At 34.0% G+C, this 25,241-nt stretch overlaps 2 protein-coding genes across 5 annotated transcripts; one reads left to right on the forward strand and one right to left on the reverse strand.

The window, feature by feature from the left end:
- Positions 1-3,172: 3,172 nt before the first annotated feature.
- Positions 3,173-20,319, reverse strand: LOC101897836 (WW domain-containing adapter protein with coiled-coil homolog). Of its 4 annotated transcripts, none has more exons than XR_009342117.1 (13): positions 14,012-14,176; positions 13,153-13,429; positions 12,672-13,082; positions 12,529-12,604; positions 11,371-11,456; positions 11,210-11,302; positions 10,602-11,143; positions 10,328-10,533; positions 9,351-9,952; positions 9,107-9,276; positions 6,716-6,843; positions 6,419-6,641; positions 3,173-3,466 (listed from the first exon to the last, which is right to left on the reverse strand). XR_009342117.1 is itself a non-coding variant. In XM_059122160.1 (13 exons), exons 1-13 carry the CDS (start codon positions 19,519-19,521, stop codon positions 6,563-6,565), a joined length of 2,745 nt encoding a protein of 914 aa, XP_058978143.1. In that variant the 5' UTR covers positions 19,522-20,319; the 3' UTR covers positions 6,074-6,562. The 4 variants fall into 4 exon arrangements, 2 of the variants coding, with proteins under 2 accessions (XP_058978143.1, XP_019895272.2); XR_009342118.1 differs by having other exon boundaries at positions 3,173-3,485; XM_059122160.1 differs by lacking the exons at positions 3,173-3,466; positions 14,012-14,176 and adding exons at positions 15,031-15,064; positions 19,481-20,319 and having other exon boundaries at positions 6,074-6,641.
- Positions 20,320-22,150: 1,831 nt separating this feature from the next.
- LOC105262504 (uncharacterized) lies at positions 22,151-23,532 on the forward strand. Its single transcript, XM_059121502.1, has 3 exons — positions 22,151-22,286; positions 22,816-22,946; positions 23,003-23,532. Exons 1-3 carry the CDS (start codon positions 22,209-22,211, stop codon positions 23,361-23,363), a joined length of 570 nt encoding a protein of 189 aa, XP_058977485.1. The 5' UTR covers positions 22,151-22,208; the 3' UTR covers positions 23,364-23,532.
- The last annotated feature ends 1,709 nt before the right edge of the window (positions 23,533-25,241 follow it).

The raw sequence follows: 25,241 nt of genomic DNA on the forward strand, positions 1-25,241 counted from the left end.
ATTTATTAAATTATTTATTGAAACATAAAATATAGAATTTAATGACCGTATGTATTAAATTGTAATATGAAATAAATATACCATAAATCAATCAATCTACATCGAGAATAAATGGTAATATTAAATATAAAATCATAGACTAATGGGTGAAAATATTAAGTCATTCAAATATAAAATATTAAAAAATATAAACAACTGTGGTTATTTGATATTTAAAAAATGTTCCATAATTAAATATAAGTCCACATTACGTGATGACATCGAAAAAAACACACAGGAACCATCAAGTGAAATTTCTGGAAATACGATGAAATGTGTTTTCGGAGACGCTCAGATCGAATTTCTCAATCAGCCCGTTGACCATACAAGAGGTTGCTGAGAGCCACCTGCATAAAAGGCAAAACTAACTTTCTATATATACATTCATTAACGTAACAACACATAGACCAAGTTTTAAACTGACTGAAATAAACTCTACGACGTTATCTGTATATTCATTAGTTTATGAAAAAAATGAAAGGAAAAAAGTTTGGTGATAAATAAGTATAACATCATTCTCGAAATTGACATATGTTTGAACGGTATTATTTTATATGAAAGCAGAAAATTCGGGTAAATAAAAAATTAAAAGCCAAGATGTGGTAAATAATGTATATTATATTTATTTCAAACAGATAACATTATATTTGCTCTTATATTTCATATTTTTTGTTCAGTTTACAGAGGCCCGTTGTAGATTTCCTAGGATACATTATCATCCTTTTGGGGCGTACAATTAAAAAGTTATACGATGTGAAACATGATCTTTTGACACAGTAAATAAAGCATACTTTAAGGCGCTGTTTGTAAAATGCTTTATATTTTTCAATTTAACTTCATAGGCTTATATGCAAGGTTTAAAAGCCAGAACCCATTGAAACTACACCTGGCCTTATAGTGTTTCGGCCTAACCGGCAATGAAGCAACAATTCAGCACACATAATAAGTAATAGCTCTGACTTTCGTTTTAGCCGAATGAGCAACCGAAAATATATGTTTATGTCTGTGCGTTGTCAACTCGTCGAACATACAAATATACAAGTTAAAAAGTATCAGTCGGTTTTGCCGACAGACGTATACCCTCAGCCAATTTTCGATTATTTAAAAATATTTTGACTTCTGTATTGATTATTCAAATCATTGACAATGTGTGGGGTAGGTTCCGGAGGAATATATTATATTATTATAATATGGCCAATATTATCCATTTCGTATCGGATATAAATAAATATGATATAAATATTGCAACGTGCCAGGTTTTGACTATATTGGTTACTTGCTTCACTTTATATGAGCTATGTGATAATAGTCGACCTAAGTATTCCATTTTCACACTTCATCTAATACAGACAAAATATTGGTATGGGCAAAGTACAAGAAAATCGAACATTTATATACAAATTTATGCGAAATCATAAATTCCACATTAATCTTAGATTTCTGGTTGAGAGAAATATTAAGATATATCAACTTGTAAAGAATCGCTGACTTATTTCGCAAGTTATGACATATAAAGTTGTTGAAAATTGAGACCCTTTGTGGGTGAGGTACTAGAAAGGGTTCGCAGGATCATCTTCACAACAGATTTTGTTTTAGCAAAAATGGTTGTATGTGTGAAATCTGAAAAGAGCTTTCCAAAATCTTGAACCCAATATGGGGGAGGTACCAGAAGAAATATTCCGATCTCTACCATCTTCATAACAGATCTTGTGTTGATGGAAATAAATCTGAATGGACATTCAAAATTTTGACCCTTTGTGGAAGAGGTACCAGAAGGAGTGGTCCGATATAATTCATTTACACAGCAGATCTTGTGTTAGTAGAAATAATGGGATTTAATGATTTTATAACCGTTTTGGTTATTCAAAACTTTGACATTTGATTATTTGATATTTTCCATTTCCCAACTGACCTAGCAATGATGTAAATATTAGAATTTGCAAAGTTGGAGCAAACTCGGACTCGATCTAAGTTGGATAATATTATTACGATGTACCAAATCGGATACTCCCTTCGACAGTTATCGTGCGCACCAGAATGCCACACAGACAGACAAGTGGACATCGGTATATCGACTCCAATTGGAATTGGAGATGAGATCTTGGAATTGGATATGAAATCTTGGAATAAGGAAATATTACAAAGCTGTCAAATTTGATTTGAAAAACATTGCTCCCTTTAATAGAGAGTAATACGAAGATAAGCCAATCGATTAACACTGCAGACTTAAGCAATCATATTTATATAACTTCATAAAAGGCTGACCACGCCTTAGTGGCATGATCATTTATGTCGTTCGCTGAACCATTTTTAGATATTGTGCATGCAAGGTAATTGTACGATGTTATATCTTCAATAGTTGTTCCATTGATTTTCATTGGTCTTGAGATAGTTTTGTTGAAATTTTTCGTAATCCGACCTTATTTGCGTATTCGTATAAATTTCATAAGTTTTACATACATAACGGAGAAGTTGTTGTGCCAATAGACAGATGACATCCGCGTAAACAATATCACCAAGAACATTTGTTAAGATCCATCGTATACCATCAGGTACTTGTGAATTTGTTTCTTCCATTACCCAGTCCAGAATTATGATGAATTGCGATGGTGATAATACACACTTGTTTTAACACAAGTAGAAATCGAAACAAAAATCTTGATTTTGTTATTACTTTTTTCTTAATTCTACCCACATACTTACCGTAAAAACGTAACACACAATACTAATCAAGCATATCACGAATCATCGCCAACTTAGAAACCCATACGAATTTTTCTATAGAATAATTTTCTAAAATTAAATTTCGAAATGTTTTCACTCTGACGACCTATTCTTACATATGTTTAAATAGAAATAGAAGATCGAAACTTGAGGGAAATTACCACAGAATTTTTAATTTTATTATGCCACATAGCATAGCACATAATTAAAACAACTTCCAGAAAAGTCAAACAATCATATTAACAAAATTTGTTTAATAAACACAAACGAGTATTCCGAACTTGAGAAGTAACAAAAGTGCAGCCTCTAAATGAAAGAAATATGTATATAAAATGAAGGTTAATAAAAGAAACATTAGTAAATCATCACAAAATAAAATGAAAAATAAAAACAACAAATAAAATATATGTATGTTTACACAGGTTTCTATTGAATTTGTTTTATAATTTTTGATTTTCTTTTGCATTAATTTTTGATATATATAGTTATTATATATAAAAAAATCATATATCTATATATATTTTTTAATGTTATTATATATAGTATAGTAGTAACACTTACTTAGCATACAATGATAATAAAATTAGTATATTATGTAAATAAATGTGTGTTTACTTACAATGCTATTTTCATTTTTTGTTTATGTGTTCTTGTATCGGTTTTTACTTATTTTTGTATACGTATTATGCTGTTGTTGCTGTATCTACAAAATGTGTAAAAATCTAACATAATAAATTTGTAATTAAAACAAAATTAAAATGAAGAATTCTAACTAATTTAAAAAATAAAAGAAACTTAGTTAAAAAAAAAGAAAAAATAAAATAACAAAAAAAGTTGGAAATAAAATAAAAAAACTGCTTAAAAAAGGAAAATAAATAGTAGTTCATATTTCTTAAATTTATTAGCATGAGAATTAAATGTACAAAAATCATAAAAAAAGAGCAACATAATGATGAAAACTTGAAGTGACGAGATTGTTTAAAGTCGATTCTTAATGACTGAATGCTATCGATTCAACATCATGGAATCCTAAATCAAATTAAAGTGTCCTTTAACATCTGGAGCCATCAATGATTTAACACGAATAATGCTTGCCCGAATGAACCTCATAATATTATATAGCAATAATTGAAACCGACGAGATGGCTAATCTCCACCAATTTATTAAATTAAATTCTTTTCAATAAGATCGAAAAAATGATTTTTTTATTATTGAAGGATAAATAATGGCCCGCTGATCTATAGGTCTCATAGAAAATCAGATATGCATAGAAGACTTTATGATTTATTCCATACAAAGAACTATTCTACATGGAATTCATATCGCTATTTTAATCGAAGAGCTTCTTTGATATTGCAGGGATTTGAATTACATATTTTAAATGTTATATGACTTATTATCTTTAAAAACCAAGATGTTATTGAAATTTTGCTGTGCGTTTTATACAAATACCTTTTTTACTTTTGACTCCCTTTATTTATACAAGCGATAAAGAATTGAAATCGAAAAATACGAATAGAAATCCAAATATATAAATTTGTAATTTTAGAGCCTCACTTGGATTTCGAATTATTCCATTGATAATTTTTGGTTAGTAAAATTCTGTGTATAAAAGACTTCTCCACAGGCTTCTCAAAAGTTTTGTACATAAAGAAAACCCTTAAGCACTTTACTTTACTTCAGAACACTTCTCCGAAATATTTTGATGCCTAGACGACTTCGATTTTGATATTTTAAATGTAAACCAGTTAAAAGTCTTTGCATATGTAGAAGAGCATATCTAGAAGAGCTTCATAATAAAACAAATAAAAAATATTACAAATCGGATGAACAATATAAATGGGAGCTATGGGTATATCTGAACCGATTTTCATTTTCGTTTTACATACTTGTTTCTATGCTCAATTTGATGATAAGTCCCAAATTCCATCCCATTTGGGCTAATAATAAAAGGCAAATCGGACGAAGATATATATGGGAGCTATATCCAATTGCCTATTTGGGCTGATATAACATTTGGTGTATGGGAGCTGCATCTAAATTATGACCGATTATCTCCAGTTTCAGTAGGGTTCGTCCTTGGGTCAAACAAATGACTTTTGCAAAATTTCATCTGAATCGGGCAGTAAATGCAGCCTGTACTTTGTTTACAGAAATAAATGGACAGACGGACGGGCCGATATGCATAAATCGACTCAGCATGTGATTCTATGCAGATCATCAAAAGGAACTATGGGTCTATCTCGTTTCATTTTACCTGTTACAAACAAATGCACAAAGACATTATACACTGACAACCTTGTATGTGGTGTAGGGAATAAAGAAAAGTTTTCTACCAAAAACCAAATAGTAAAATTACAACTGAAAATCTGCAGTTCTTTCAACATTTTCAATAATTTTCAAATATATTGAAGTGGTTCTTCAAGAAACTGTTCCGAAAGATAATCAGGTTTTTGATTTGAAGAAGTAGCACAGAACTTAGTTGAACATATGACGACGAATCATTTCAGCAATTGCCAATAAATTTACAAAATAAAGATGTTTTCATTTGAGGATCTAGTTACGTACAGTCATAAAATTGTATTCGTCTATGCAGACCTAAACCTAAAGTTTTTCAAAGTTCATTTATGGTTATGAGACTGGGATGTTTTTCCAATGAAGAATATTTTTAATTTAACAAACCAATACAATTTTTTTTTTTTTTTTTTTTTTTTGTAAAATAAAGGGCCGGTTTTCATACCTAACTGGGAAAGACACATAGGCTTCTATCTCAATTAAGTAATTTCCAATCGAAGTTTTTCTCCCACGGATAATTTAAATCACATTTTTATAGACATTTCACTTTAATTATTGTTATTAAAATGTGGACTTGAATTAATTTCGTCTTCGAATAGCTTGTGTTCTAAATTCCTTGCCATATAATTGGAACTTTTACTGTTAAAACATGGATCATATTTTCCCATAGCAGTGCCCATTATTTTCAAATTTGACTTGAGTTAAAATATCATACCAAACACTTACTCACTAAATAGTTGGGGAAGACAAAACACTCTTCTTGATAGCATCCAGCAAATAACAGAGGTAGAAACGAGAAACTTTCCACTATTTCATCGGCCTTTCAACTTTTCATTCAAGCAAAGAATCCCAAATCGTTTCTTCCATGAAGACTGCGTTTGATGAAATTTATTCATTTACATTTAAAATTGTTTTCATTTAAAGTTAACGGCTTTAGAGAAAAACACTCCCTTATAGTCGTGTCTGCGTATCCAACGAAAACTGTTTCCGAACTCAAACAAATTGGTTTTGCCATGTTTTTTAATTTTAGTAATTTTACGATTTTTTGTTTTTATTTTATTATTTTATTTTTGTTTTGTTGTTTTTTTTTATAGTTTCTTTTATAATTACGAATTATAATAATAGTACTATAATTATTCATCAATTTTATTTATTCTTGTTTGTTGTGTTGTGTTTTTTTATTATATTATATTTATTTTCCTTTTTCTTGTTGCAGTTGTTGTTGTTGGTTTTTTTACTTATTTTGTTTAATGCATTTTCATTCATCATTCAAAATATGCGGAGTTTAATTTCTTTTATTTTTTTGTTTAACTATTTTTTTTTTTGTTTTGTTTTCATTATTTTATTTTGTTAGATTACCTTCCTCATCATGATTCATTTACCGAACAGTGTTTGTTGTTATTATTGTGGTTGTTTTAAAAATTTTGAAGTCTCTGTAGTGTCTGCTGGCGGCGAATAGTTGCTATTCTCAGCTCTGACTTATTTATCCAGTTTGAAAATTGGCTATAGATCATCGGACATAAATGAATTTTGTGATTTTGATTCTTCTATTCGACGTATTTGCTGGCGTAAATACATAATCCTAGGAAAAGCATATAAAAGAAGATTTATTAAATCTCCATTTGGGGTTTGCCTTATTGAATATGTTCAACTTACTTTTGTTCTTGCAATGTGGCTGTAATTTCAGTTATTCTAACTAAACTTCTCGCACATTTCAACTCGGCCGATACCTTTGTACACTGCAAATCTCCATATAAATGTGCTTCCTCTGAACATTTTTGCGCCTGTAACATAAAATGTAAGATTCGTATGTCAGTAACATTTTTTTCAAATATTAAAATTATAAATATTTAATTAAGGTATTATTAATTATAAAGAAGTAAAACAGCAATAGTTGGGCTGGAGCGACTATATGATACCCTGCATCAGTATGCATATTTAATAGAGCTCCCATAACAAAAGGATTCATTTGAAGTAGATCATAAATCCTATAAACCTTTGGCTTTAGACCGGTTATAATTTAGTTCCAGAGGGAACGTATATGTGAGAGGCATATCTAATTCTGAATCAATTTTCACTAAATTGGAAGGAAGCATTTAAATCTTTTATACCAAATAACATTGCTAAAGAGTGCATGATATCATTCAAGAAGGATTATACTAAAAAATTCATATATCGGAGCCGAAACATGGAAACAAACGTCCCGAAATTTACTCCATTAGCCAAATAATGGCACAATAAACCTGAAATCGGTTTTAGGATATATATGGAAGCTACATCCAAATCTAAGCCGATCTCCATAAAATTTGGCAAATGTATTTTCGAGCTCTATAAGACATATATATGGTACCATATATCATTGTTGTCGAATGCATATTACGAATGCGAGGGACTTAAACAGCAATTTGGATGAAACATATATACGGGAGCTATAGCTATATCTGAACCGATTTTCACCAAATTGTATGTACTTACTTCTAGACTAAATTCATCGGATGTGCCAAAATTCAGGTCATTTGGATTGATATTGGCCACTTGGTGCACAAGTAACCCGAAATCAGTTGAAGATATATATGTGGAAACTATATCCAAATCTGAATCGATCTTGGTACGATCTGGCAGAGGTATTTCTGGGCTATGTCTGATATCTGATGCCAAACATCATTAGTGTGGGCTGCATATTACGAATGTGGGGACTTAAAAACCAAATCGGACCGATTTTCACCAAATTTGATCTACTTGCTTCTAGACTAAATTCGGTTGGATGTGCCAAAAGTCAGGTTATTTGGATTTATGTTGGCCCTTTGGTGCACAATTAGCTCGAAATCGGTCGGATATATGTGGAAGCTCTATCTAAATCTGATCCGATTATCATCAATTTCAATAGGGTTCGTCTTTGGGCCAAACAAAAATTGTTTGCAAAATTTCATCACAATCGGATAATAAATGCGACCTACTTAAAAGTAACTATGGGTCTATCTCGGTTCCTTCTCCATGTTACAAACTAATTCACAAAGACATAATACCCTGTAGGGTAAAAAAACTCGTAGAAAAGGACCTCCCAAAAGAAACCTTTTTTATGGAGACTATACGAAGACGTAGTCTATTATAAGTAATTTTTGTTTTGCCGATTCCGATTACGAATACGAATTTTGAAACAATTTCGGTAATGCCGCTAAAATCACCAAAATACCGAATATCGGGAGGTACCATTATATGGGGCTATACGAAAACGTGGACCCTCATAGGCAATTTTCTGTCATAGGCTGTGTTATCCATTGCGAACTTCAAATACGAAATTTAAAAAATAATTTTTTCGCCATACGGTAATAACATCCATTACGAACTTCAACTACGAAATTTGAAACAATTCCGCAAAAAAGTGTCGCTAAAATAATCAAAATACCGAATATAGGGAGGTATCGTTATATGGGGTCTATACGAAGACGTGGACCTGCATATGCGATTTTTTCTCATAGGCTGTAGTACTATTACGAACTTTAAATACGAAATTTGAAAAAATTCCGGTAAAGAATGTCGCTAAAATCATCGATTAAGATCAAAATATGGAAAATGTGAGCTTCATAAGGTAAAATTCGAAAATATTCTATCCACGCATTTTGAGTTAATATTGTACAATCACATCGCCATGAAAAGACCATGCATAGCAGCAGTCTCATTAAGAACAGAAAAGTTCTTCATAGATCTCTTTTGACAGCAGGAGTGTTCGTGTTTTATGGGGTATATGTAATTCTATTAAATTACAAAATATATGAAGAAACACCAATCAACTAATTAACCAATTAATAATATTTTAAATTCGAAGGTTTGACCCTTTTATCAGCAAATTAGGTGAACATATTCTAGAGCAGCTATTGCAAGCCAGATATGTCAACTAATCCAAATTTGTCTTCGAAATATCAGAACATATGTCAAGGATATTGAATAGCCAACAATTACAGATTTTGTGCTAATTTTAATTAGCAGTTTCAAAAGGCAAACCAAAGAAAAAATAAAACCGTATTTAGATAATGCCAATTCACTCACCTGTTTTTCTAATTGATCTGCTGCCCAATTGGTAACATGTGTTATTAGATCGGCTCTGAAGTATTTGCTTAGCTTTGTCGAGATTTCAGGTCCTTGTGAACGACCAGCCTGTATTGAATTGGAAACACAACTTTGTAAAGTACTTAAAGAAGCTGATGTCGTACCATCCACTGTAAACACACATAGAGAATTGAAAAACATTAGAGTATTTTTAATTGCAAAACTCTGTCAATTAATTACTTACACTTTCTTTGTTGTGGATCTATTGACGAACTACCACTTAAATCTAATTCCTGTGTTGGTGTCGGTGGTCCCTCACCCGGTATAACATTCATATTAACAACATTGCTACTGCCAACTCCACTAACACCTGCACACATAACGCCTACGCCACCACTACCACCGCCACCAACAATTGCACCGGCCATATTGGGATTAGCTGATAACATTGATGTGGAACACAGTGTATTGTTGTTGCCAACATTAACAGCGCCGCCTGCCACTCCTACGGCCACATTTGTGGCAACACTCAGTGGATTCATGCCAACAACGTTATTACTATTTAAAACGACGTTGCCATCAACAGTCTTTAGTCCATAGGGATTAGTGCAGGAATATGATGAGGTGGCAGCAGCAAGGCTTGTTATGGGCATTCCGCCACTATTCACATTATTCGCATGTGCCACAGACGCTGTTGTATGCAGGGAACCGGGACCCACAGCCGTGGGCACCGCACTGCCCGAAACTGCAGATGTTGACGATGTTATAGGACTTTTACTATAGCCCATGGGTGACATACCATGGGGATGTGTTAAATTGTATAAGGGTGAATTTAAAGCGTTCTCCCTGCAAAATAAAAATGAACAATATTATTATAAAAATTATTATTAAAAATAGGACAATGTTTGGCATGTTTGTTTGGGATACCATAGTATTTTGTTGTTGCAAAATGGTCAGGCTTAATCCCATTATTGTTGTTTTTTATAAAAAACAACCTTTGTTTATTAGTGGAGAACGATGGTAATGTTTACCAGGGGTTAAGGCAGGGAATACCTAGATTATCCCCTGGTAAACATCACCATCGTTCTCCACTAATAAACAAACTTTGTTTTTTTTTAAAGCAATAACAACGGGATTAAGCCTGATCATTTTGCAACAGCAAATATATTGAAAATAGCTCGAAAGAATTGCATTATATGAATTTTTTTCCCAAAAACCTACCTTAAATTCATAACCTGCTGTGCTGATGCATGGTTATTATCACCCGGACTAGGCGATATGAGATGACCGTCAGGGTTATTTATATGATGATGAATCTGTTGTTGACGCATTAGTAAAGCCGGATCCTTGGAGCCTAGCTTTGGTGGGCCCGGAGCATTTGAGTTCAAATGATGATCCACTTGACTCGAAGATGATGGAACAGGGGTCTGCAAAACAAAATAGCCAACAATTTTGGTTAGATTCCAACATATACGAATAAATTCCAAGTACTTACATTAGGTGATCCAACAGCTCCCATATGTGATTGATGTAATGCTGTTACAGCATCCAATTTTCTATGATTGCTGTTGTTGCTATTGCCACTACTAGACAATGTATTGGCGGCCGATGGTATCGTGCCCGCTACATTTGTTGTAGCAAGACCAGTTGCGGGTAACATAGTAGCTCCACCAACCACAATGCCAGAACTGCCGCTGCCTCCTCCGCCGCCGCTGCCGCCGACAGATCCAGCACCTGTTGCTGTACTCGGACATGTGGCCGGATAATGCATTGATGCGGCAGCGCCACCTGAAGATGATGCTAAACTGCTGGCATTAACAGAGGAAGATGTCATATTACTACTAGAGGCATTGGGATGTGAAGCTAAACGAGGCAATGCATTTGGTAATACCACCGTCGTTGATGGCAATGCTTCGTCGTTGTGTTGATTGCCACCGACATATATTGTTGGAGTACCCGTTAATGAATAACTAGCTTCCGAAGTCGGTGTCGAGTCACCGGGACTAATATCCATGTCTGGATTGTCAGCCATGCGCCCTGAAAATAAGAATTAAAAATGAATTATTTAAAAATATTGATGAATTTGGAAAATTGTTGCCATACCATCAATGCGTCTTCGATGATTCGGTGGCCCACTATCATTATCATAGTTCCACCTCAGTCGGGAATTGCCTCGAGAACTGGAATGTTTATATGCTGTCCAAAAAAAAAAGAAAATCATAATTAACAATGTATGCGGTAAGCAAAGTTTGTGTTGTACATACATGATCTAGAAAAACGTTCTTCACGATCCCTATCGCGTTCCTTATCGCGATAGTCCTTTTCGCGATGTTGGTCTCGCGCCAGATTACTAAAAGACAAATGGGAACAAAATTTATTTAAATTTTTAAAATACTTATTTCTTGTATATAGTCTTTTATTATAAGGTGAGAATCGGACCTATTTGGACAAAAAAAAAATAAATTAAATGTAGGGCAAGGATCTGAAGTCAGTGCTGTATGATGGTTGAAACCCAAAATGACCAAAAGTATATAGTGTAATGTATATATCTCTTGCCCATTCAAGTTGAATTATCAAGGATATTTTGCCAAGAGTAAAATATAGAAAATATCCTAGGATTAGAATAAGTTTGGACAAATATTTGTATTATGGGAGTACCATACGGCACTGAAGGTATTTTTTTCATATTAATTACTTGACATTTAAATAACTTAGAATTGGTCTAATAAAGTTAGAAAAGGACAAGAAAATGACACAATTAGTTCTTTGTATGAATGCAACAACACCCTGACGAAAGTTGTGCTAGAATGTAACTTGATTGACGTCTTGGATGCCTTCCGTGATAGATGTGTCACGAAGGTGGATCTTCCATCACTGTGTGATGACTGAAATGACACGGCAGATACCTTTACCACCAGGAAGTGTCTAGTCAACAACAAATTACGCTGCCTGGTGGACATCATCCTGTTCTCCCCATGGAAGTGATCAAAACTGGTCATTTGAGCTCAACCGGTTGCATTAGTTTACGAGGTTTGCACATTTCTTCACTGGGTGGCACTTAGTAATGAAGTCCCGGGTAATCTCGTCAAACATTTCTAGCGTTATTTTTATCATTTCTAGACCGTTTTATCCATGATATCAGATAACAATGAAGAAGAAACACTTTCATGATTTTATTCATGGATGATACTCTTTCTAGTTCATCATGAAATAAGGTGTACTTAAGTAGGTTTAAAATAAGTTACTGATGTCAAAGAGTACTTAATCAGCCGATAGAAGTTGGTATCATTCAAAAGACTTTATCATCGCATTTTCCAATAAAGAATGTACATTCCGTACCTATCTTCAGTCTTGCCCTACATGTTTTACTTCTCCATATTATCTCTAAATGAAATACGAAATCGATTACGACTTCAACTTACCGCTCACGTTCAATCCATTCCTTTGGTTTTTCCCATTGTGAGACTTCTGTTTTACAATTATAATAATACATTTTTCCTAAAATGCGAAAATTTGAAAATATATTACAAACAAAAATATTCCATGAATTCCACCAAGAACATACCCGAAGAACTAACATGTTCACTCCAATCACCGCATCGGGCGATACGTTCACCACGATCATTACGATCGCCACTGCCGCCGCCTCCACCACCGCCACCTCGATCGCGGTCACGATCATCACCGCCTCGTGCACTGCGATCGCGATCACGATCTCTGTCCCGATCGCGATCACGGTCACGTTCACGATCCCTCAGAGAATCTCGGTCACGTTTACTGTCTCTTAAATCACGATCTCTGTCACGATCGCGATCTCGGTCACCACGATCCCGATCACGATCGTCTGAACCCGAACGTTTGTCGCCGGAAGAACAGAGCTTGGCTCCACTTACACTTCCGCCACCACGACGATCAAGCCTATCATGATTGGTGCGATGCGACTCAGAATCTCGATCACCTCGACGGTCACGTTTATCTGCAAAAAGTAAAGGAAAGATATAAAAGTATTAAAAAATTCAACTCAATCAGATTATGTGACAACTAACCTGAATATTTATCCTTTTTATAGATATCACGATCCCGATCTCTCATCTTTTGCATATAACTGAAAGGATCGCTACGTCGATGGTCGCCACGATCACGTATATCGTGTGAACCACCGTGTCCCCTCGATGATGGCGAATCTATTTCAGGTGATTGTGACCGATACGATGAACTATTGCCATTGTTTAATGGTCCACCTCCAGCCGGGGAAAGGTCGCGATCGCGATAGTTTGAGGAGCGATCGCGTTCATAGTCTCGTTTTGAACTGTATTTGGAACTCTGAAATGATATAGAAAACGAAAGGGCGGAAAAAACGTATAAATCAGTTATCATTAAATTTTTTATAGAGTTTGAAAATGATTCTAATATTATATCACATTTTCAGTTTTGGGTGAGATTAACGAAATGAAAGACAAAAAAGAGGCGCCAATATTTTCAAATGATTTCAAATATGTCTAAGTGAGGGTGATTGGTGGGCTGAGTATGGTGTAATTTGAAAACTAGTGAAGACAACATAATTAAATCTAAATGAATCCAAATGAAAAAATCCTTTACAATCGAACAAACAATAGCTAGGGTTCAAAACGAACAATGTCGCAAACATATAAATAGATATTTCGGGCAAATAACTGCTAGACCCTTGTTCGAATGTAATTGAAAACTGAGAATTTTGTTTTCTACAAAATTATATCAAAGAATTTTTTCGCAGGCTAAAATAAACAGAAAATAAAGCAACACAAAATGGGGATAAATTAGGAGAGAGAGAGAAAAAAAAAAGATAGTTTGAAAGTATAAACAAATGTGTTGTAAGCAGTGTAAGGTTCAATCTGTTATCCTGCAAGAATGACCACTACTACTTACATCTACGATGCGACACAGTCCGACAGCAGCAGCATTTTTATTACATTCAGCTGCCAGTGTTGTTGTGATATCGAGTGCAATACTATTTGTGGCAGACATAAACAACTGTGTGTGGCAGAGTAAAAGAGGAGTTTCAAATCCCCTCCTTGATTATTTTGAAGTTTTGTATGAGATCTTTTTTGTTTTACTTTTCAGCTGCACAATATGGTGAATATTCTTTTTTTTTTTTTTTGGGATGATCAATTTGACTTTGACTTTCAATTTGCTGGCTTTATCGGTTTCTTATCGCGCGTTTTGACTCAAATGAAAATGTTTTTTGATGACTAACATAAATGAGTGAGTAAAAGAGTAAAATATTGGATATTTCTATATCTATTTATTTTGAAATTCGTATACATTTTATATGTAACAAAAACAACTTCTTTCGATGATGCCATATCATCACAGAGAAAGGTGAAAGAAAAAATAAACAAATGACATGAATGATTAGAAAGAAATATATTGAAATTATTAATGACTCAGGATAAAATAGTGGATATTTACAGATAACATAAGAACAAAACATTGCAAATTTTCTAAATGTATCTTTTTGTGATGAAATTATGAAAGAATATATTAAAGAGGGTTAGAAAAAAAGAAATATTTGAAAAGGCGTTTTGGGTCATATCCTGAAGAATTTTTTTTAATTAATTTTTTCGTTAAAAATACTGATATTTTTAAAGTTTGAAATTTAAAATATTTATAATTTCCCATCAATATGGGAAAATAATAAATTTTGAAAATCTTCATGGGTTATTTAAAATATCTTCAAATGTTCTGTCAGCAGAGTCTTGCTGTTCTAAACACATGATTGCTTTTCAAATTGCTTCTTTTTTAATCTAAATATATAATAATGAAAGAAACAGTATATGTATGATCCAATTAATGTAAATGATATCGAATTACAACATAATTATAGCTTTCTGGGTATAACATAAAAATTAAGCAAGCTAAAATTATAAATCAAAATGTAAACTCACCTGATACGAATGAGATTGATGCTTCTCAAAGTAGCTGGAATTAAAAAAGGAGAGAATAGATGTTAATAATTAATAGTCAATGAAAAGAAAAATTATGCGAAGGGAGCAGCAGAAGACCACAATAGACCAAGAGGTATGAATTGAAATAAAAAAACGGAATCTATTGTAGATTATTTAAGAGGTCTATTTACAAGCATTACGATCGTCCCAAAAAACAAAAAAATACATTACAAAAGCGGTTATAAACACCAATAATTTAAATGCGACTATTAATAAAAAAAAACATCTAGACATATAATCGTCCTTGTGTCTATCCTGAAGATTTTTCCTCTTTATTATTTAAAAAAAGACCATGCTATTGGCAACCAAAAAGGGATAAATGTGCCGAAGACGTTCATAAAAGCCATTGATTTTGAGACAGCTTTTGGGTGAGAAACCCCAGACGCTGGGCATGTACTCGGCATTGTCTCTAATCCTGCTCAAAGACCTGTCATTTATGTTAACAGAGGAATTGACTAGATCACATGAAGCTTTGCAATTGTTCGAACGATCTTTATAACAAGGAAGAGGTGTTTTGTTTAGAAAATAGAACTATAGTTGCAAATCGAAGGGGAAGTGTGTTAAGTCGTATTGGAGCAAATCAATTTAGACAAAAAGAGAACTCCGACAATCTTTTTGAAAAAGCTCCACTGCTCAGACAGCACCAAGGCAGATGATATTCCTGTCTCGATGTTTCACATACAACCAAGTTTTTACTGAAGCCTCGATATAGGGCTAGGTAACACCGGAGCTATTGAAACACGGCTCCTCTTGCTAATAGGAAACTAGTACCAAGAGGGACTCCATACTAAAGGACATTTAGCTTATTCCAGTTATACAATTGATGTTCCATACTCTGCTAATCAGATTGCACTTCTAACACCAGATTCAAAAATTCAGCTACTTTAAAGGCTGTAGCCTTTAGTAGTATACGAGACGGTATACCACTCTTGGCAGACATTCCTCAATTTTCGCCCAAAACGTATTGAGACAATACTACTAGGGCTAGCCTTAAAAGGCCTGTTGATAGGCATGTCTGGGTGAAGATTACCTATCCAAGGTGATTAGGATGGCAGTATTGCAAGTATTGCATCGGCAATATTTAATTCTGCTGTCACTCCGATGGTCGACAGGTGTAATGAAGGCCAACCTTTTGCGGTTCTAAGGGCGGTGTTGATAAAATCCGTGAACTCATCAATATGAATACTACTCACACCTGCCGGATAGGCTTCTTCATTCGGATGTTCTGTCTTTTTTGCTTTTCAACTTGGTCTTTCCTGACAAGCCCATGTGGGAAAGTTCTATCCATGTCATGAGGATTAGTTGTTCTCAGGGCGGCATTCTGGTTGGTTTGTATACTTTTTCACGTCCTAGCACCATGGATAACTAACGCCTAATAGTAAAGGTGGTATGAAAACTCTGAAACTGACAGGACTATCACTTATACGATACTGAGTGCCATGAGATATACAAGACCAATGTCTGGAGAACAAAAATATGCTAGTATGTGATATTTCTTTCGAATTAATTTTAAGAAACCCAACATAGTTTAATGTATGCCATATATTTCAAGAAAAGACCACGAATCCTGATAGCTGGAAGATCTGTCTGAATAACTCCTAATCTAGTGTATTTTCGCAATGGATTCCCGGACAACTGATTTCCTCCATTCCATCTCTACAAACTGTTTGATCGCAGGACAAGTTTCTTTCTCTATTAGGTATCTATTGGGTATCCCATGTTTGTGCCAAAGTTTTTAATCGTGAATTGATGATGTATTATTCATTTAAAACACTTGATTAACTCTACACTTAAGTAAATCTAAAATCCTTTTGAACCAATATGAAAGAAACGCCACAAAATATATTGAAAACAATTCCACGGGACAGAAGAGAGCACAGGATCGGCCATCGGAAACATGATAAGTACTTCTTCAACCTATTCAGTGTTCTATTTTTCGAATATACATAGATAAAACTTTGAAAAGCTAACGTACAGAGTACGGATACTACGCCAAGTCTAAATAGTAGAATATACATGAGGATTTGGTAGTCCATAGTTGGATTGTAGGTATATTTAAACGTTGTTGTGGCCACCTTATGTTAGAATTTAGTATTCTTAGGCCGCTGAACCAGCGTTGAATCGAAAATGGTTTAACCAAATGCCATTCAATTATGTCATCGAGTTATTTAGTCGAAAAGGACCAAATTTGGGTGAATAAACCATATGCTTGAGATCATTGAACCGATGACAATCTAAGTGTAGAGTAAAGGGACTCCTTAACTCGAAACATACCAAATGCGTATATAAATAGAACCCAATGCTTAATACTTAAATAAAAAAGGGGTTCGGAAATATATTTAAGTCAGGTTGGAAGACATGAAGAAATAGAAAACAATCAGAATTGACCTATACATCAATAATAAAAGTAATTATTAGCTGCAATGAAGTCTAAATCCTTAAAGATATATTTCCGCGCAGAAGGCAAGAAATACAAAAATAATTTCAATCGAAAAGTAATCGGTTTAAGGGATTAAAAACTTTACACTTGTCACTTGATAAAACAGCTAAAAAGATTAGAAATCTGGATATCGAAATCGCTACAGAGGCTGTTACATTTGTCGAAACATCCAAAATCATTGGAAAATATGGACAAAAATGTACAAATAAAAATTAATTATACCCAAACAACTAGCAATTAAAAGTGAATCTGAGGAGGAACAGAATAACCCGTGAAAATAACACACCGCATCCGAGAAAAAATTTCTGTCTTCACACAAATTTCTACCACTTCTTTTGAGCCACAGACCTGTTTTCTAAGGGAAGAGAAGATTCGAAGTATAAGGATCCAATACACATCGGTACAACGTGAACAAAGGTACACCATATTAGAATTAATTTGGACATCCACAAACATGGTACAAATCAAGACTGGGAATAAGAAATTCCACCGTTCGATTATGAAGAGTTTAACAAATGGGACAAATGTCGATTACACCAGGCTGCGTGAGAATGAGGAAAACACTTCCTATAACATTAATCCCGCTATTATACATTCAAGTGGTTTACTGGTAAGGACACCGAAGTAAAACTTTGATTTCCTGGAAAACTGCTTCTAATGCCTCCGACACATCTGCATTACTAAACTACAAACGCCTTTTTTCGTTCTTTAATTTATAGAATTTTCCTTTAGAGGCCGATTACAATGTACTACAAACCAATAGACACGATATACATGGAAACATGGAGCCAGATTCCAAGATTCCACTATCCAATTATGCTGCTAAAGTCAATGTGCCAACACTCAATTAAATTTTGCAAAATGTTTGCCGATGAATCCTAACGTATATCTCCAGTTTCTATACATTTCACAAGCTTCTTCAAAAAAAACCTTTCAGAATATTAACATACAGATGTAAGAATCAATTTCAACACCAAATCCAAACTATTTCACTTGTAATAGCAAAAGAATCAATTGATGGACGGACGGACGCACTACGAAAAGTCAGAGACAGAAGCGTCAACGACGATGTCACGTATGTGGCAGCAGAGTTTGTTCCTTTTTTCTGCATTATTATTATTATTTCGAACCGCACGCAGCACATTAACAAACTCACACGTCGTACATTGTTGGCCGTCTTTAAAGATAACTTAAATTACAGCACGGGAGCACAAAGGAAGAAGTAATCAAAATTATTATAGATATACACAGACTCCACACACAGACTTTCTATACGTATAACGACGTCGACGTCGTAGTCGTCGAATTGTATGTGATGAACGGAGAATTTAAAAAAAAAAAAAAAAAACATGAAGCAAAAAAATAAGGTGAGTGGGGGGAGACAGACGACGGCACTCGACCAGCAAAAGATACAAAATATATGTTCTACTGCTTCTTTTGCACTGTTGGTGGGGGCAAAACGAAGGAAACCCCACACTAACCGCAGCAACTGCGTTTGGCTGAAGAAGTTTTGCCTTTTTCTTCGCTCTTGTGGATGCCGATGCAGCACAATCTGTGACACGACAATTTTCATTGAAATTCACTTTTCTTCAGTGGAAAATCACTTAAAAACGTTTAATTTGTTACATTTCTTGCATATTTCCTCCTTCTGCCTAATATTAATACCTGCTGTTGCTGCTGCTACAACTGCTATTATTTGTCTTCTTCTTTTTCGTATTTTCCACTCAGCTGGCAGCTCAGCAGCCGAGCTGCCCAAATGTGATGGTGTATACGAAAAAAACTGAAAAGAAATGACAGCAGAAGCAGCAGTAGTTCGAGGTGAAATAAGAAGAACAAAGCAAAATAAAAACGCTAGTTAATGGGGAAAATGCCGATTATGCTGCTGCTCGCTTCGCTAATGGAAATAAGAAAAATATGTAAAGAAAATGTTTAGAAAAATAGATTATTTACCCATCGTTCATGCGTTGCGGTTTTCTAGCATGCATTACCATCAATGCAAAGTTTACGCCAGTTTCCTTTTTCCGACTAACGACGTCTCACGATCAATGCTGCGGACCGAAAAATTGTTCTGTGTTGCTGCGGCTGCTGCTGTTTCTGCTGGGCCTTTTTTTTCTCCAATTTCAATTCAATAAGATTTTTTTCCTCCGACTTTTCAATGCAAAATTTCTCTAGAGGCCGTGTTGCGACAAGATATCTTAGTGCCGCCCTTTTTCTCTGCGAGTTTCCTTGAGGCCCGGAAATTTTGCAAATGTTATAATATTTGTAAGTTTTCTTCTTCTTTGCAGCGTAAAAAGAGGTTACACCTTATAAATCATTCCCCGCCGCACGTCCGCACGAAATTCTAAACAATCTCAATTGTAATTAAAAAAGATCATTCATAGAATCTATTGCCGACGACTGCACTACACCAACAACGTCTGTTGTGTAGTTCTAATATAGGAATTATTATTTTGGGCCCCCAATACTCTGGAACGTGTTTTCTCTACTTTCAAAGCGCTGTACTGAATTTTCACGTCAATTGAGAGATTTTAGTACGTAGAGACGACGACAACGACGACGTCTATCACTTCTAGCAGTAGCTGGCCATATCTTCTTTAACCCAAATTAAGTGGCCAAAAACAGGCAAATAATAAACGCAACGAATTGCAATGAATTTGCGTTATAGAGTATACGTAATTTTTACCAAATTATTGTGAAAAAATTGTGTAAAAAATTGTTTAAGAATTAAATAGATTTTATTTCCTTTTATTTTTTGGTTCCTCTACAACTCACTTGACTGAAAAAAATTATGCGGTTACTCGGGAAAATGGTTCCTACACTGCCAATCAGTGAGTTATATGTAATTGGTAATCGATAACTGTTGCGTCGCAACTGCAGCCAACTTAACTGCAAAGGGAGTGTATCTAAATAGTATGACAATTGCTGACATTACGCGGCGTATATTTTGTCAATTTTAAAAAATAAAAATTTGGAAAATTCGCTTTTCAAATGAAAATTAAATTGCAAATATTTTAAGCAGAATTATGTAAAACATACTAAAGTTATGAGAGGCAAAATTGTTTTTTTTTTCAGTGGACGTGTATGAAAATGTATCGTTTTTTTAATATAAATCAAAATATAACATTAAAACACAAAATCACATCGAATTTGACAATAATATTATGGTATTGTCAAATCTGGTGGGATTTTGCTAATGGTTAAACCATTTCTAGGTTAAATACATATATCAAACGATGTAATTTACCTTGTCAAGTTTGGTAGCATAGAAAACAAGATTTATGAATATACATTTTGACAATGACATGCCAAATGTATATTTTTTTAGCCTTAACAAGGATATTTTAAAAATTGTTTACAGATTGTAAACGAATTTATTTCCGTGATAAAACCAGAAAGGTAGTTTAACTTCGAAAGAAATATGAAAAATGCAACTCTGTAACAGCGTCCAATTCTAATCCATCAACTTTTACCAGCGTTGCCTAATATTCAACGTAGCGTACACAAATATTCAACATCCCCATGATAATAAAATGTTTGAAACGTCTGTATTACGCAAATACACCAGGACCATATCTTTAAATTAAATAAATATTTATAGTTTTTAACATTCATTCAATTGTTATATATTTAACATTCATTCAATCGGTTATCGTAGTAAACATTTTTACATTCTTGCAGTTCTGGAAAAGACTTACAAACATTAACGTTTTTGAACTGTTCCAGAGCTGCAAGAATTTTGAAGTTTTGACTACGATAGCCGATTTTCCCTTTATAATATTTAAAAAATTGCAAAACTAGTAGGTACTTGAAGGTACTGGAACGGAGCATTTCTCTTTGTTTTATTCCTATTTTCAACACACAAAAAAAGGAATTTTTCAGTCCTCAAAGGTAAAAACCTCCGACTCTTAAATTTTTACGTCCGACGAATTTGGTCAACTCTCATATAAATACATGTGTTTTACTTGTGTGGTGAAATACGTCGTCTAAGTATGTCGAATTTTGGGTAAAGTTGTAAAGACATGGCAGAAGAATACAGGTAGATGCATCAACGCTTGGGAGCAATGATATGTCAAAAAAACAAATAAATGTTTTTTTCAAATATAAGTAGATTTTTAAATGTTTTCTTATACGACGTCATTCGGAGGTTATTATAATTCGCGTATTTAATCAATTTTTACAAATTTAAATAATTTTTCATTCCACATTTTCAATTCCAAAATTGTTTTGACAGTTCATTGTCCCAGCAGCTGTGTCGATGCATCTACCTATATTCTTCAACCATGTGTAAAGCCTTTGACAATTGGCTTTGAATATTTTACATTTTTTAAATTGGGGAAAATACACAAGGAATGAATAGAATATTAACATTTTTAAATTGAAGTAGTAAAAATTTGATTCAAGACAATTTTTCCCTTGTAAACAAAAGGTAAGGCAGCATTTTAAAATATTGAAAAGTTTGCAAGGATATAAACAGGGATTATTTAATATATATCTAAAATAAATTTATGTGACATAGCACGTAATGTTGTCAGCCTCAAATTGCCAACGTTAATGTGCACCATACGTAACGTTACCTACTATACATACTCCACTAACTACGAGATTATTCATGTTTCTTACGATACTATTTCCACTAACTGGAATTTAAAAGCGGGGGATAGTCATACAAAAACAAAAAATGAATTGTATAAATGAAAATATTAAAAAAATACTCACTATTGTTGAACCTGATGCATATTTGGCGGATCTGTATAAGGTAGGCTAAATAATTTAATACGATTACGATAATTCCGGCGTCACTTTGTTTCTTCCAGAATATTAAAAAGTCCTTTTAGCTATGTAGTACAGTGGAACACGGTTATGATATTCGACGAACTACATTACATTTGTAATCAAAATAGTGAATAGCCGAAATCAAACTGATCAGCGTATTAGAATATTATATTCTTCTGCTCATATAGCTGTTTGAGTATATTTTGGGAATTGCAAATTAGCTTAATAAATGATCTGCAAAGTTAAAAAACAGGATTCGAACAAAAAATTTCAAAGCTATCTATCCAAAATTCTCCCTAGTTTAGGAGTGATCATCTCTCTTTTAGAGATTAGAATACCATGTTGGGCAAAACACTTGGGATTCAAAAGATACCTTTGTGGGTAACGTAATCGGGCGAAATAAACTGGAAGTGTGGACTTTTGACGCAGAAACCGGGTTCATTTGTTTTGTTTTATTTCCTTAATAACTATTATATAATGCAAATTTATAAATAATATTCTTTATTTTTTAGATTTGCTTGAGGAAAGTGCAAACTGGCTCATTGGTAGTAATATTAACATGCCAAAAATTCGATATTTCTCGTCTGTCGCCAATAAAGGAAATGCGAATATCGAAAGAACAAATGAAGAGTTTAATAGTAATGTACGTATGCTGTGTATAGTAAGAAAACATTTTTATAACAATTTTTCATCTTATAGATATTATAAATCCATTGATGAAATAACACAAAAGTTATTAGATTTACACGAATGGTCGCTGTTACCCGCCTTAGTTGTGGTCGACTTAGCTGGTGCCTTAGCATCCACAATGCATTTAAAAACCATTTCCCTTTGTGCAGCTTCATTTTGGGATTACTTGCATTCGATTGTAATACAAAGAGAAAACAGATGCAAAAATATTACATTCACCTTACCTGTATATGGCATTTTTATAGTGAGAAAAGAAAAGGAATATTTCAATGAATTGCATTTGGAAATGTTAAGAAGTCTATATTTTTATCGAGATGTTGTGGTGGAGAGTATTTTAGATATTGAAGATTTTCTAGGGAGTGAAATTTAGATTGAATGTATAGGGATTCGAATGTACATTTCGAATAAGCAACACAAACTACATGAAGTAATATTAAGTTTAAGTTAATAATTATTATTTATTTTTTAATATTAGTATTGATGTAATTCTAGATTCTTTCTATTGTAGTGTTAAACATATACTGATTCCTTGCAGCTTAAAAAAATACCAAATAAAACACTATATATACTGTATTAATAACGAAAATATCATTGTAGTACCGGTGCAAAATGGACCATATTAGCCTCCTAATTATAAATATTTCTTATATTACCGCCGGCTGAGGCGCGGCATAATTCTCCAATGCAATATCCGCAATATTTTTTTATCAAACTCAGGAGGAGTTAAAAGAAGGGACCTCCTCCACAAAATTCAAAATTGTATAAGCATATTTTTTCTTCGTAGAGGGTATGGAATATCCACTACTTCTAGTAGTACCTTCCCCAAAAATGTCTACATTTTGAAAACGATCGATGCATTTTAAATCTAGCACATAGTAATATTTCTATTATATTTAGCTGGAAAACCAGAAGTGGCTATCGTTAGAGCACTCCAGCATTTTAATGTGAATAAATCTTTTGTGTCTGGTACCATCGCTCGTTACTTTGATACTGGTAGCGTAGCACGACGTCAAGGAAGTGGACGGAAGAAAACAGCAACATCACATGGTTCAAAAAGCCGCGTCGCAGTGGAACGTGAGCTGAACATATCGCAATATTCCATTCGGCAAATATTGAAAAATGAGCTCGGGGTAAAGCCAATGAAATTCCAAAAAGTGTAAGAACTTACACCGCAACAGAAAGAAAATGGACTCAAAGTGGTGAACTGCCGAACTTGGTTTTCTCCGATGAGAAAACGTAAATATTAATCTACCGTGGCACCAGAATAAACACCGAATATTATCGCGAAAATATTTTGGAGGGTGCATTCAAGCCTTGGGCACGCAAACATTTTGGCCGCAGACTTTGGACATTCCAACAGAACTCAGTACCACCGCACTTAGCACACGCCACCCAAGAATGGTTACAAAATGATGTTCCTCGCTTCATTTCCAGCGCACAATGGCCACCAAAATCTCCGGATACCAATCCGTTGGGCAATTGTGTCTGGAGGAATTGGGAAAGAAAGGTTGGCACTAAAAAATAACAAAGTGTCGATCACCTCAAGCAAGCGCTTCCCCTGGAATGGGCCAAAATACAGCAGAGCAACATTCAGACAGTGTGTGACAGTTTCATTGGCCCTTTGAAGGCCCTATTTCTTGCCAAAGATGACCAATTCGAACAAATCTAAACTTATTCTAAAATTTGATGATATTTCCGATTTTTCTGCTTTCAATTAATAAACGATTTTATCTGGTAACCGGCAAATCATCGATTAAACACCATTGCTATGCCATATCACTTCTTAAAATAATTCGCTGCAAAAGCAGCAGAGCTTTTTCAACGTTAACAACATTTCCCCAACTACAATGGTCATTAAAACTTTTTTTCGGAAATTACATTGGCACACAAGTGCCAGCTTCCTTACCAACAACACTTTTAACTAACAATGCTATTGGGGTTTTTTCTAAAAAAAAGTGTTCACATAACAAACCACCCCGAAATGAGGGTGAGAAATGAAAAAGAGGGGGCATGAAATGGTGGTATACATTTGTTTTGGTAAATAGCTTTAGCACAGCACATTCTGCAATGCAAACGAAACGAAAATAAAGTAACACAGTACGGTAAGGTGTTGTTTAGAAAACCTTGACAAATGAAACAGCAGCATACATTGTGTGGGCAGGCAGGCCGGCAGGAAGTGTTAGGGGGTATGTGAGCCGAGATACAAATTTCATTATAACAATGTTCTAGTAAATTGTCCATTTTAAAA

Source organism: Musca domestica, unplaced genomic scaffold (genome assembly GCF_030504385.1).
Source record: "Musca domestica strain aabys unplaced genomic scaffold, Musca_domestica.polishedcontigs.V.1.1 2, whole genome shotgun sequence".
Lineage (NCBI taxonomy): Eukaryota > Metazoa > Arthropoda > Insecta > Diptera > Muscidae > Musca > Musca domestica.